The 14,896-nt window shown below is 48.3% G+C and overlaps 1 protein-coding gene and 1 non-coding gene across 2 annotated transcripts; both read left to right on the top strand.

Annotated features, from left to right (window-relative positions):
• The first annotated feature begins 7,883 nt into the window (after positions 1 to 7,883).
• Positions 7,884 to 11,339, top strand: LOC136514225 (G-type lectin S-receptor-like serine/threonine-protein kinase At1g34300). Its single transcript, XM_066508205.1, has one exon. It carries the CDS (start codon positions 8,473 to 8,475, stop codon positions 11,026 to 11,028), a length of 2,556 nt encoding a protein of 851 aa, XP_066364302.1. The 5' UTR covers positions 7,884 to 8,472; the 3' UTR covers positions 11,029 to 11,339.
• A 3,381-nt stretch (positions 11,340 to 14,720) lies between these two features.
• TRNAQ-UUG (transfer RNA glutamine (anticodon UUG)) lies at positions 14,721 to 14,792 on the top strand. Its single transcript has one exon. It is a non-coding gene; the product is annotated as a tRNA-Gln (tRNA).
• The last annotated feature ends 104 nt before the right edge of the window (positions 14,793 to 14,896 follow it).

Genomic DNA, 14,896 nt, shown 5'->3' with positions numbered 1-14,896 from the left:
CCGGCTGAGGCGCCGGTGGAGGCAACCCAGCCATGCCCCAGCGCGGCGCGCGGGCCCCGCCGCGACAGGACGGCCGCGGGCAAGCTCAAACCCTAGGTTCCGCGGTCACCGTACTGTGGGGCCCGTCCGCTATCGCCTTGCTCAGCTCCCGGCGGAGGCGGGATCCGTTGCCGTCTCCACGCGCCGGGGGGCCTGCGTCTTCTCCGCCTCACCGCCGTTTCACCGTGCCTCCGCCGACCGCACCCCCGGCATGCGGTGCCACGGCATCCGTCGGCTGCCAGCGTCGGCGGATCCCTGCTGCGTGCGGCCATGTAGGTGGCGCCACCCTGTGCGAGCGCACCCGCTCGAGCTCACTCGGTGTCTGTGCCCCCGAAACGGCCGTGTGCACGACAGCGGTGTTGTAGCAGGGCGCCGTCAGTGCCCGCGGCTCCTCCGCAGGGGCTGGTGCAGGTGGTCTACACGGCTCCACTGTTTCCTCGTGTTGTTCGCTCGCACATTCGCTCCCAGCTCCCTCCCTTGTTTTACCTCTCTTTAACTCTCCTCTTGCATGATTTTTCGCTGCATGTGACATTTGGAGCTGGGAATCTTGGTCAGAGGAGACAAATGAGCAAGGCAAGGTCATTTTCAGCCTAGATCTATTGTTGTCTCCTTGCCTTACCAATCTGCATGCTACTAACGATTGTTTTGCGTTTTGTAGGCTGTGGCCTGATCGGTTCTGTTGGATTTTGAGAGCGGGCAATTATTGTGCCATACAACTGAGAATGTGACCTTCTACCCTGTAGTCCTGGTGGTTTCTGGTTCAGTGTTTGCATTTTGGTCACCTTCAGTGATGGATACACTTTCCTCTTCCTGCTACGTTTTACTTTGAGGGAATGGGCTACTGCAGTGATGATTATTGTAGTGTTTGATGCAATGATCATGGGCTATCTTTCCATGGTCTACATCTCCTCCTCCTTTTTCATAACTAATAAGGCGATGCTCATGAGCTATGATGATTCTTCCTTCGTTTTACATCTCTCTGCTATCTCCATAACTCAGGCAATGATCTGAAATGTGACAGACCTAACTAAATTTTCACATTTTATAGTTTGTACTAATACTGATTTCATATGATATGTGGTTTGATGTATGCCTTCCATCAGCTTTGTATATTAGTTAGCTGGTATACTGACTACTGCATTCTTCAAATTAAATGTAAGCTACGTACTATTGCACAAGGTTCGATCTGTTCCTGGATTTCAATTTTATAGCATAGAAAAGCTATGGGTTCCGAACGAACTAGGCCTGAATATTTTTCTCGTGTTTTGTGGGTGGCTGAGGGGTTTAGGCAGCAAAGAAGGAACTTCCATACATTTGTAACATCTACCTGATAATGTTTGTTCCTTTCTTGAGAAGATTCTAGGTTTTCTCTACTTATTAGTTTTTACCTTCTTAAGTCACACAGCTGGTCCCTTTGCAAATTATTATGGAGTTGGATAAGAGTTGATTCTCAATTTCTCACCCCGGGATTTTTTCGGAAGAAAATAAAGTGAATTCAATTATAAGGGGTGTCCCTTCCTTCAACTGTTCTGATTTCTCTACGAGTTTTGTCATATCTAGATCATAATATAATTTTCCTGCTGCCCTCAACTATATGCTGATCCATGTCGGACTGCGGCAAACCCACCAGGTATGCTGCACGTGATTTTTGGGCATTACGTTTTTGGGTCACAACACTTCTATTTCTCCTTGCATTTAAATATCTCTTTCTTTTGCATGATAGGATGCAAATTAGGTATATGCATGTCATATCTTTCTATGCATTACAATTTAGTCTGTATAGACTATAGTGTTCTGCACCGTTACATCCAATATTTGACATAGCTATTATCATCCCAAACACCTTCCAACGTCACTTGATTGCGCAATTGCCGTCCCTCTCGCCTTGCTATTGTTTCCTTCTTGAGCCTGTGATGAAAATTACATGTGCATTGCTCAATGATATGATCTGATGTTCGCTCGCTTGTGAGGTACTGGGCATGAGTGTTATGTTACTAATATCATGCAGTTTCTAAGGGTAAACCAATTAGCACCATGCCTTTTTTTGGCCATCAGTTAACACCATGCCTTGAGGCTCCAAGTTGATGAACAAATGATGATTGCTATGTTTTTGAGGCCTCTAAAAATCATGTCTTCGTTTACAAAAGATTCTTATCTTCTTCACTATGACAGCATACTTTTCCTGTCGCTGTCATTTTACATGTTTGTTGTCAGCAAATGATCTCCCTCTACAAGCAGTGCGAGCTACGCGTTCAGTAAGTCACAATTGTATTTGCACATCCAAAATGATTTGATATTTAGGGGAACGAAATTTGGTGGTGTTTGCTACAGATTTGCCTCTTTTTTTTGGCTATATCATCTGCTGCATGCAAGCCTTATTCTTTGAGAAGTCCTGTTTACAACCTTATCTAGCATTCTGCACTTTTTTTTGCATCTCCTTTTACCTAGGTCAATTGGTTATTCCTGTTTTTTCCCCATCTCTTCCTACCTATTCTCTTTTCTATATTTTTTGGAAGGCGCCAATGAGAGTTGTTATTTGTTGGCTATTCAGTCACAGACTATGAAGCTAGAACTGCCTCTTACTTATGAAATTTGAACTCCTGAGGTCATTGCCTGTGATGATTTCCTCATTTGTCTAATCTGAGCTCTGCCTTTCCTATTTCATTGCATACTTGCTTACATTTTTTTCCTTTCTTCGACCTGTGATAAAAAGTCCATGCCCGTTCCTCCGGGATATGACGAAGATGTTCGTTCGCTTCTGAGGTACTGGGCATGACCTGTTAGTCATATCATGTAATTTCTCAGTGTAACTGATTCCTTAGCATGCCTTGAAGCTCCAGGTTAATTAACAAATAATCATTGCCATGTTTTTTAGGCTTCTAAAAATCCTCTTCTCATTGAAAATAAATTCTTACCTACTCCATTACTGCGATAAAGATTTTGCAAACCTTTAAAAGAACGTGTTGGTTTACAGAGAAATGTCAACGGGAATTGCTATTATTTATGTAGCGCTCTGCGCTTTTTTTTTTTGCATCTCCTTCTACCTAGGTCAATTGGTTATTCCTGTTTTTTGCCATCTTTTCCTATCTATTCTGTGTTCTGTATTTTGGAGGCACCAATGAGAGTTGGTATTTGTTGCCTATTCAGTCGCATACTATGCGGTTAGAACTGCCTACTTATGAAATCTGAACTCCTGAGATCATTGGCTATGATGACTTCCTCCTTTATCTAATCTAAGCTTCGCCTTTCGTATTTCATCGCATGCTTGCTTATTATTTTGGTAGTTTCACCGCATCAGATATGTGAGTTACGTTCACTAAAACATAGATCAGAGTGGTCTTAGTTGTATAGGCTGTATTAGCATTTGTCTGACTGAGAATTGAGAGAATTTTCAGACTACACAGCAAAACAGAGGGTGCCTATGCTCCCTATGATATGTTAGTTTATTCGTGTTATTATATTTGATGATCTATTGATCTGTCCTTCAATTTTTTTTGTTATTTCTGGCTGTTCCAGTCACTACATATGTAAGCTTCCGTCTACTTCACATGTGCTCTCGTCAAAACTATGTCACCTCCTGTTTTCTTGGTAACCTTTCCTATCCGTGTGACTTCAGGTACGTTGCAGTAGTGTATTCTGCATTCAAGTTTTCTTGGTATTGTTTTTGCAATTTAGTGACCATCTGCTACCTCGGAGACATAAGCCATTGCAAAATCTTGAAACTGCCCCACTTCAAATTGATTTCGAACATATTTTTTTTAGTTCACAAACCATCGATGTTGCCGTTATCCGGTCCAATCTAACATTAGCTCGAGTGTGCTCACAGTCGCAACAAAAGACATTCATACAGTCATGTCTTGCTGTTACCTTTAGTTTACTGATACTATCTTGCAACTTTTAACTATGTTTTCAGTTTGCCTACACCTGCTACATTTATATAATCTACATGCACATGTAGGTCAAAGTGATAGCTGACAAGGGTGACCCAATAATGAATCTGCTACCGCAGTGAGCTTAGACTCCTATGGAAAGGAAGAAAAAAAAGATCCGGACAAGTACCTAGGTAATCCCTTGGTCATCTCTTTCATGTTCCCTTTGTCTGATTTAGTAATTTCACAGTTTGGTTCGCATTTGTTTGGCAGTGGAATTTATATCAGTTTGTAGTATTTGGTTGCTTCAAATAGATAAGTTTCTGCAATGTCCTAAACAGTTTCCTAAGGATTGACAACTTTTTCTAAGGGATAGTGCAATGTATAACTGAATTTTTTCCTGCACAGAATGTCGCCTTTTCTTGTGCTCCCTTTTGTTTGTCGAGTATCAGACTTTATCTTAGATGGTCATGATGATTGATCAACAATGGACTCATGAGGGAATACCTAAAGAGCTAAAATCCATTATGTTAGCAGATTCGAGATAAGTAACCGTGATTGTTCTCGACCTTATCAGTTTTCAAGAATACTTGACTGCACACTACAGATGTTCAGCAGAGTCAAATTAGGAAGTGTGCTTGCATGCTTTGTATTAGGTGTTTGCATCAGTCGATATTCAAGGGAAATGCTTGTGGCTGCAGTGTATGTTATGTTTTAGTAATAACGCAATTTGATATCACAAAAGGGCAACTACACTACGCTTATCAGGTACTCAAATTTGGCAATCGACGTCTCAGTGACATACTTTGGACATGTGTTCATTTTCTCCCTTTAATTTCCCGTCATTGATTCCCACCTCTTTTTTAAAATCTTTGGACCTCTACTAGACAATTCTGTACATGGCAGTTTTTAAGTTCTTTTCGTTACGATCTAAGTGTGTCATATATAAATGTCTCAGTTTGAGCTGTACCATGATGATCCTATTTTAACTTATTGGGATCATATATCTATTCTGATTGGTGTTTCAATTCTGAGGTCCTGTTCGATTACTTTTTTATATTTGTATTTACACTGATTTTCTATAGCTTTCGATTTGCTGTGTGCAACTTGATATTTTTGGGTGAACCAAGTGTTCTTTGCAACATGTGTAAGTTACTATTGAATATAGTCCTATTTTCACAAATTTATATTGTAATATGAGCTATAAGAAATTTATGCAGGCTTAGATTTTCTTCAAGAGTAATCTGATCTAGGCTTTTGGTTTTCTTTTCTACCAATAGTCAACAATAGCGCTATTACACATAGCAAAATTAAAGCTCCTCTATGAACAGCAAAACTACCCCAGACACGAGTAGCTTCCTGATGGCTACGGCCAAGAGATGGCAAATAGCCTACAACCTTCTTCCCCACCTTGGCTATACATTTGCCAAAGAAAGAAAGAAAGAAAAGGAAACTGATATGCCTCTTATTAGGTAGCATTATGCATAGGTAGCTAATTGGGTAACTAACTTGGGAACCCTAATGAATCCTGCATTGTGCTCTGCCATGGCAGGCCTCTATAATTGCATCAGCAGCGACTGAGGAGGAGATGAGGAACTGGTAACACTCTTAGCCCTCTGCTTCTGTTTACCAAGAACCAACCATTCCTCCCTATCCTACCTGAATTAAGAAAGATCACGCTGGTCTACCTACCTACTATTTTTAAACTGATTGTCTTTGCTGCTGCATAGACTGACAACATGGAACAAGATGGCTGCTTCGTCATTTGGCGAGATGTGCCAAGTTATATTTATCACATCAGACGCGGCCGTGATTGCCTTGCCATCTCAATCCTATGTACATATATAGCAACGGTTCCTGGGAAACACACATCAGTCTCATTAGAAACTTCGTCGTGTCACTCCGTATGTACTCATTATGTCGTTACTTCAACTATGCTTAATCTACTATGGCTGTGTAATGTTACCAAATACTTACCTATCTATTTTACTGCTAACTCAGTTTCTGCATTGAAAAATTCAATATGTATTTTCGAATGTGAACTTACCTGTGTCTACCGACGCGCGCAAGGGCGCGCGCCTTCCACTAGTAAACAGTATTAGGCAACACTCACGCTGTGGAAGGCCGGCCCTCCACAATGGTGGAGCGGTGCTAAAGAAAAAAGCGGGTCCCATGACTGGTATTTGCCTATTTGGCATTTCTTTGAAATCCCACAGCGTGCAAGCATTGCAAGCATCGCTTAAAAAGGTACAGGAGGCCAGTGTAGCAGTCAAATCAATGTACTTCAGCTCATCAGACATGCCATTGCAAGTTGGGACCAGCAGTAAAAATATACTTCTTTAATAGATGGCACGAAGATGGAACCGGAGCGACTACTTGCCCCGCTCCGCATTTGGCTAGCGTTGGCACCGGTCTTTGCAGTGTGTGGAGTCACTCTTGAACTATCTGTCTCTTCTTTTAGCACTACTTAAGCTGTACACTATGGAGGGCCTAGAAACTCTCTCTCCACTTGAAGCAGCACTCAGGCGATACACTGCAGAGGGCCTAAGGTGTGTTTAGTTCATGAATTTTAGGAATTTAGCTACCGTAGTATTTTCATTTTTATTTAGCAATTATTGTTTAATTATGGACTAATTAGGCTCAAAACGTTCGTATCGTAATTTCCAACCAAACTGTGTAATTATTTTTTCGTCTATATTTAATGCTCCATGCACGTATCGCAAGATTCGATGTAACAGCTACTGTAGCACTTTTTAGGAAAGTTTTTGGGAACTAAACGAGCACTAAGTTTTCCAACATCCATTCGCGAATTTTAGGAATTTGGCTACGGTAGCAATTTCGTTTTTATTTAGCAATTATTATTTAATTATGGACTAATTAGACTTAAAATGTTCGTCTCGTAATTTCCAATCAAACTGTGTAATTAGTTTTTTTCGTCTACATTTAATGCTCCATGCACGTATCACAAGATTCCCTGTGTTTTAGGACTAAACAAGCACTCAATGCAAAAACTATTTGCAGTTTTCATAGTGTAGCACGCCCGCTCGGTGGCCGATCGCAGGGCAGACGAAGACAGAGGCCGCGTCGGCGCCCTCTCTGCTTCCTGCTCAACACCGGCCGCCGCGCAAGAACCCCGGCGAGCTCCCTCTCCCGTTCACCTCCGCCCCAGCCGGCCACACCCTCCCCTTCTACGGCTCGCTCCGCACCTCCCCGCAAGAATGCGCGTGGAGGATTTTGCGGAGGCAGGAGTGAGCAGGCGGGCTCGCTGCGTCTCGCGCGTGACGAATTTGCCTGACGACGGCGGAGCAGTGGATCCGGATGGAGGCCGCTGGAAACTACTAGTTTCTCCCCAACGCGGTGCGGCCAGTTTCTTCGTGTCTCGGTGCTAGCGAAGACGCGGTTCCGTGAAGTACAAACCGTTTCTCTGTTTTTACTCTCTCTACGTTAACTTCTTTGCCACATCAGGGAAAAAAAACTGAGCTGTTATGATAATTAATAGAGATAGAAACTACCATAAATACACCATTGTGACTGCCTTAATGCACGCTGGCCCATCAATCCGTAATGGATCTGTGATTATGATGACAATTAATTAACATCAGGGGTATCATATGAACCCAACTGTTGTTGCCCATTTTACAAAAGGATAGTCAAAGTCAACCTAGAAGGAGAAAACAATAGCGGTACCGAATGGTGTGCAGCGCAACAAATACAGAGGAAAATGCTGAGCTCCTAATAATCTGTGGAGATGTGGAGAAAAACAAAACACAAGGAAGGCATCAGATGAGGGTGAGCGTCTATCTTTTTTCTAAGCCGCCCATGTTGACTCACCCACCAACCAGGCCACCACACGGCACACAACCAGCCGAGCCCAGAACCGGGTTAAGGCCCACCACCAAGGCACCATCCCATCATCAGGGCCGTCGATACCTGCCTTGGACGGTGGCGATTGCCATTCATGATACGCCTCCAGCACTGCCATCGCCGTGCTGCTACCGTAAAACGCCGCATTAGAAGACCTGGTCCTGAGCAGAGCGTAGTACAGAGCATCATCATCATGTGGAGCTGATGCTCCTCAAGAGAGAATCCCTGAGGATTTCGTCAGATGCGAAGTGGAAAGTTCTTCTTCTCGTCTCCTGTGGTCGAAACACAGCAGCTGGAAGCGTGGCTTAATGGACTGTCAACGCTGTCGACAAGGAACGGGAGGTTTGATCTCACATTTGGACTGTTGGAGGAGGGGGCGGGCAGTGTGCGTCACTGTCAGTCAGTCACTAACGCTTGACATTTTCTAGCACAACTTGCTTCGTTCTGCCTCTCCCGGTCCCGGTCTCCTCCACTGTTCTACCAGCCCGGTCAGTCCAACTCCCTCCCTCCCACCTCCTTCCTCCTCTCGATCCCTCCCCCTCGTGCCAAGACCAGATTCACGCGCCCGATTGCCAATTGCAGGTGGGGTTGGCTGCCTTGATGGCTAGCTGCCTCTCCGTCTGCCATCGGCCATCTCCATCCGAGAAAAGAAAGGATTAAACGAATCAGAGGAGACGGCCGCCCCCGAAGCGCCGGAAAGATGCGGCCTTTGCGGCGAAGCTCCGGGCACCTTGCGGCCCTCGGCTGCTTCCTCTTCTTCCTCCTCCTCCCGCTGCTGTCCCGCGGCGCGGACATGCCGGTGGGGTCGACCCTGTCGCCGAACAACTCGGCGACGTGGACGTCGCCCAACAACACCTTCTCGCTCGGCTTCACGGCGCCCGCGTCCTCCCCGTCGCTCTTCGTCGCCGCGATCTCATACGCCGGCGGCGTGCCCGTCTGGTCTGCGGGCGCCGGCGCCGCCGTTGACTCGGGGGGCTCGCTCCGCCTCTCGTCCAACGGCGACCTCCAGCTCGTCAACGGCTCCGGGGCCGTGCTCTGGTCGTCCAACACGGGGGGCCAGAACGTGTCCGCCGCGGCCGTCCAGGAGAGCGGAAACCTCGTGCTCAAGGACTCCCGCGGCGCCACGCTGTGGCAGTCGTTCGACCACCCCACGGACACGGTGGTGATGTCGCAGAACTTCACCTCCGGGATGAACCTCACCTCGGGCTCCTACGTCTTCTCCGTCGACAAGGGCACGGGCAACCTCACGCTCCGGTGGACCAGCACCGCCACCACGGTCACCTACTTCAACAAGGGGTACAACACCTCCTTCACGGGGAACAGGACGCTGAGCGCGCCCACGCTCACGATGCAGACCAACGGCATCGTGTCCCTCACCGACGGCACCCTCACCTCCCCCGTCGTCGTCGCCTACAGCAGCAACTACGGCGAGAGCGGCGACATGATGCGGTTCGTGCGCCTCGACGAGGACGGCAACTTCCGCGCCTACAGCGCCGCCCGGGGCAGCAACGCCCCCACGGAGCAGTGGTCGGCGGTGGCGGACCAGTGCCAGGTGTTCGGCTACTGCGGCAACATGGGCGTGTGCAGCTACAACGGCACGGCGCCCGTGTGCGGGTGCCCGTCCCAGAACTTCCAGCTCACCGACCCTTCCAAGCCGCGCGGCGGGTGCACGCGCAAGGTCGACCTCAACAGCTGCCCCGGCAACTCCACCATGCTCCAGCTCGACAACACACAGTTCCTCACCTACCCGCCGGAGATCACCACGGAGCAGTTCTTCGTCGGCATCACCGCCTGCCGCCTCAACTGCCTCTCGGGAAGCTCCTGCGTCGCGTCCACCGCGCTCTCCGACGGCTCGGGCCTCTGCTTCCTCAAGGTCTCCAACTTCGTGAGCGGCTACCAGTCGGCCGCGCTGCCCAGCACGTCCTTCGTCAAGGTCTGCTACCCGCCGTTGCCCAACCCGGTCTCGGGCAGCACTGCGGGCGCGAACTCGCGCGGCGGCCCCGGTGTCCGCGCCTGGGTCGTCGCGATCGTGGTCCTGGGCGTGGTGTCCGGTCTGGTGCTCTGCGAGTGGGCGCTGTGGTGGTTCCTGTGCCGGCACAGCCCCAAGTACGGTCCGGCGTCGGCGCAGTACGCGCTGCTGGAGTACGCGTCGGGCGCGCCCGTGCAGTTCTCGCACCGCGAGCTGCAGCGGTCCACCAAGGGGTTCAAGGAGAAGCTGGGCGCGGGGGGGTTCGGCGCCGTGTACCGCGGCGTACTGGCGAACCGGACGGTGGTGGCGGTGAAGCAGCTGGAGGGGATCGAGCAGGGGGAGAAGCAGTTCCGGATGGAGGTGGCCACCATCAGCAGCACGCACCACCTCAACCTGGTCCGCCTCATCGGCTTCTGCTCCGAGGGCCGGCACCGGCTGCTGGTGTACGAGTTCATGAAGAACGGCTCGCTGGACGCGTTCCTCTTCGGTGACGGGAAGATGCCGTGGCCGACGCGGTTCACCGTGGCCGTGGGCACGGCGCGGGGCATCACGTACCTGCACGAGGAGTGCCGCGACTGCATCGTGCACTGCGACATCAAGCCCGAGAACATCCTCCTGGACGAGCACTTCAACGCCAAGGTCTCCGATTTCGGGCTGGCCAAGCTGGTGAACCCCAAGGACCACCGCCACCGCACGCTCACCAGCGTGCGCGGCACCAGGGGTTACCTGGCGCCGGAGTGGCTGGCCAACCTGCCCATCACGGCCAAGTCCGACGTGTACAGCTACGGTATGGTGCTGCTGGAGACCGTCAGCGGCCGCCGCAACTTCGACGTGTCGGAGGAAACCGGGCGGAAGAAGTTCTCGGTGTGGGCGTACGAGGAGTACGAGAGGGGAAACCTCGCCGGCATCGTCGACAGGAGGCTTCCCGCGGAGGACCTCGACATGGCGCAGGTGGAGCGCGCGCTGCAGGTGAGCTTCTGGTGCATCCAGGAGCAGCCGGCGCAGCGCCCGTCCATGGGGAAGGTGGTGCAGATGCTGGAAGGGGTCATGGAGCTCGAGAGGCCGCCGCCCCCGAAGTCGTCCGACAGCTTCCTGAGCACCACCACGGCCACCAGCGGCGTCAGCTCCAGCATGGTCTCGACGGTCGTCTCGTCGGGGGCCCCGGTCGCGCCCGCGCCATCGCCGAACCTGGAGCAGGAGATGGCGCTGGGCCGCTCCGAGTCGGCCAGGAACCGTGAACGCGTGTCGCGGCAGCTGCTGTCGCCGCAGCCGTACATGACGATGTAAGGCGCGTCTGCGTCATCCTCATCCATCCATGGCAGAGATCATCATCCCGCGAAATGGATAGCAAAACAAAGTGAAGGCGCTGAGCTGAAACACGCAGGCAGGCAGAATGCCTGCTTCTGTCATCCATTCCTAGGAAGAGGAAAGTGTACAGATTTGTAGAGCGATTAGGGAAATGATGGTGATTCGCTGAATTTGCTCTAAGCTCTGGCTGGCGAACCTTGGCGGCGGAACAAACTGATCTTTCACTGGTATTGTGGCTTCCATATGCCAATAGTATGTAATTGTAAGCATCAAATTCAGATTGAGCTTGATATTGAGCACTGCAATTTGTACAAAATAACCGGCATGTTTTAGTATGGACTTACAGGTTTGTTTCAAAAACAGATGCAGTAGTTTTTTTTTAAAAAAATGTTTCCCACATCAAGGGAAGTTCGGAGCAGCTCACACAGGCAAATAGATTGCATCATAAATAAATACATAATAATAATGGTGAGCTGTTAGAAGTTTCATGTCTTTCAATTTTCATACTCGTAATTAGAAAGTTAGTGAAGGAGATCCATCATTTTACAATAAAAACAACATAAAAAACTCAAGGACAATTTCAAAATTAGACCAAGCATCTTAATACATATGTATAAAAAAAATCACTATTGGCCCACATCGATTATAAGATTTAGCTTTTATGAATCACTGTTGGTTTGATACTAATAATGGCACTGTTAGACCGACGGTCAGTACTGAATACTGTTGCACTTCTCCTTTTTGGTTTTTCTAGAGAAAAACTGTTGCGGGTCTCCTGTGTTTCACGTCTCACCAAGTCACCAGTCGCCACACTGCCGGAATTCTATGTTCTAGAACACGAGCAGGATCTTTCAGCCAAACATCTCCGTCAGCTTCTGTGTGGATCAATGCTATTGCATTCGTCACATTATTCTTGCATGTTCGCTGGTTGATTTCTGGGCTGATAAGTTTGGCTGGTGCTGGTTTATCGTGAGTGGAAAACATTGTGGCTCCGTTTGTTTCGTTGAAAAAACAAGCCAAAACACTGTTCCGTTTGATTAGTTGTGAGATAAAAACACTGTTTCAGCTGAGAAATGAACAGAACCATATCATGACTAATAAGCCCGGTCCGAAACCAGCGAAAATTTCTACCCGTGCAGGCTGCAGAGAGGGGTATGCCGATTTCTTCGTAGGGCCAGTGCACGTCGAAGATGTTGCCATGGCGCCTCAGGGAGGCACATGTGTGTCCACTGTCCAGTCCATCTGTCACTGGAGCGACTTCGCCGCCAAAGTCGCCGAGCTCTACCCGAACTACAAATTGCCCAAGTACGCGAAACCACGCATTGCTTTCAGTTTTCACCAAGAAAATCGACTGAAATTTAGGTGTCGATGGTGATAAGTCTCTCACCTTGTGCTGTTGCTTTACCTGCAGGTTCTCTAAGGACACCCAGCCTGGGCTGGTGAGAGAGGAGGTGGGGTCCGCTGGGGCTTCAGGTCACCCCCATGGAGAAGATCATCAGGGAGACAGGGACGCCGTGGAGAGCCTCAAGAGCCGAGGCCACTCTCCTGAAGTCCTGATGGCTGGCTGGGTAGTGCTTGTGATGTGAGGCCGTCGTGGACCTTCAGCCTGTTCGTTTGGCTGTCGCTTATCGTAAACGATCGTAAATTTCCAGCCAAAATAGTATTTTTGTCTCATATAAACCAACCAGCGAACCGAACAGGCCGCTTGTCAAGTTGCTAGCGTGGCTTGTAACTATAGTAATAATGATGTCACCAGATGATGATGATAATAATAAGAAAGCCTTGGAATCTGAAAAAGAAAACCGAGCTAACTCGGTTTTTCAGTTCGTAATCATGAAGTTTCAGGTACCGAATTGGATTGGATCCTTGCCAAAGATGAAGCCCAGAGACACACTGAACGTTCTGATAGACATAGACATATCGACGTGAACTGTACTTGGCCACTCCATCTGCTCCTCCGTTTCCTTGGCCTGCAGTCTGCAGAAAGCTCAGGCCACGTTTAGTTGGTCACCAAGTTGGCGCCGACTGATTTCGCGAAGTACTGTAGGTACAGTAACTTGTTCGTTTTTATTTGGTAATAATTGTCCAAACATCGATTAATTGGGCTCAAAATGTTCGTCTCGTAAAGTACAACCAAACTGTGCAATTAGTTTTTTATTTCGTCAACATTTAGTACTCCATGCATGTACCACAAGTTTGATGTGATGGGGAATCTTCTGTTTGCATAGTGTCAAAGTTGGTATTTTGGATGAACTAAACAGGGCCTCAGTATAATGCCGTCGTCTGCAGTTGCACAATGTGTGCTACGGTGCGCAATCACTGTCACCCTGTTCGCTTGTTGGTTTCAGCCAGCCCAAACTAGTCAGCCAATAGTATTTTCCTCTTACAACAAACCAGCACCAGTCAGTCCAAATCAGTCCAGAAATCAACCAGCGAACACGCCGTGTGACTGTTGTGGATAATCCAAAAGAGGTGTCCGAAGCTGGTGCTAAACACGCATCCACAAAAAATCCAAAGTGTCAGATAGCCACTCAGGCAGTCACAGTCGCAGCACACTCGGAGTGACTCGAGAGTCGAGACCCGGCCCAGCCAGCTAGTCAGCTCAGGGAAAGGACGCGAGAGATGGCGGGGGAGATGGTGCTGGTCACCGGCGCCAGCGGCTCGCAGTCTATTTTGGCTGGATTATTCGTATCTGATTTATAATTTATGATTTAAACAGTATTTTTTTTCTCCCACCAAACCGGCTAGCAGCCATGGTTTATAAGTGAATCCAGCCGAAACGAACGTGCTGTTGATCGGCCCCACCCTCGTCAGCTCAGGGAAAGGTAAAGGCATCTTGCGCCAAGCCGCCATCCCTGCCCTGCAATCGCAGCCGGGGAGTCAACTGCAAGTTGCAACACATGGCGCATGTGAGTCAGGCTCGTGCCGTCGTGCTGGGTATAACTGCTGCTTATAAATCGGCTGATGCTATTTTGTTAAGAGAGAAAAATATTGTAGCATACATAAGCAAACAGGTGTGAGCGTTCGGTACGACGGTACCGATGGATTTATGATGACTGATGAGGGCAGAGCTGCTCTTGCACTAGGGCCTCGTTTAGATCGCGAAAAAATTTCAACCCGATGAATAGTACCACTTTCGTCTTATTTGACAAATATTATCCAATCGTGGACCAACTAGGCTCAAAAGATTCATCTCGTGATTTCCAACTAAACTGTGTAATTAGTTATTTTTTTTACCTATATTTAATACTCCATGCAAGCGGCTAAAAATTGATGTGATGGAGAGAGAGTGAAAAAACTTGGAATTTGGGTGTCATCTAAACAAGACCTAGGCCTCTTGCTTTTCGGATCGAACCCTAATTCAGGGCTACGATCTGATTGGAACGTACTACTGCAAACTGAAAAGCCATCGGCCAAAGACCCACAGAGTGACAGTACGCGGGTGTGTTTAATTCAGATAGGGAAAGAGTAGGTCTGGTGCATTTGGTAATTTCGGAGTCCTTCCTGTGCGCACGTGCTCTGAGAAATGCTGTCTCGCCCAACAAACAAACCGGAATCTTCAGTGCAAGCTCACCCAGTCCATGACCATGGAGTCCGGCCATAACTAAGGCTGTTCATTTCGCCATCCGGTTTTTTACTTATAATTCAAAGTTAACCCAAATGACAGAAATGGTTCCATAGTGTAGTGGTTAGCACTCCAGACTTTGAATCTGGCGACCTGGGTTCGAATCCCGGTGGAACCTCATAATTTTCCCTTGTTTTTTTTTGTCTTTAAAATTAAGGTTCTAATTAGCTGGTTTCTCATACAGACCCGCCATGCTAATAGCCAAATTAGCCAAAAAAAAAT

This window comes from Miscanthus floridulus, chromosome 2 (genome assembly GCF_019320115.1).
Source record: "Miscanthus floridulus cultivar M001 chromosome 2, ASM1932011v1, whole genome shotgun sequence".
Lineage (NCBI taxonomy): Eukaryota > Viridiplantae > Streptophyta > Magnoliopsida > Poales > Poaceae > Miscanthus > Miscanthus floridulus.
This window is presented reverse-complemented; position numbering and strand designations above follow the sequence as displayed.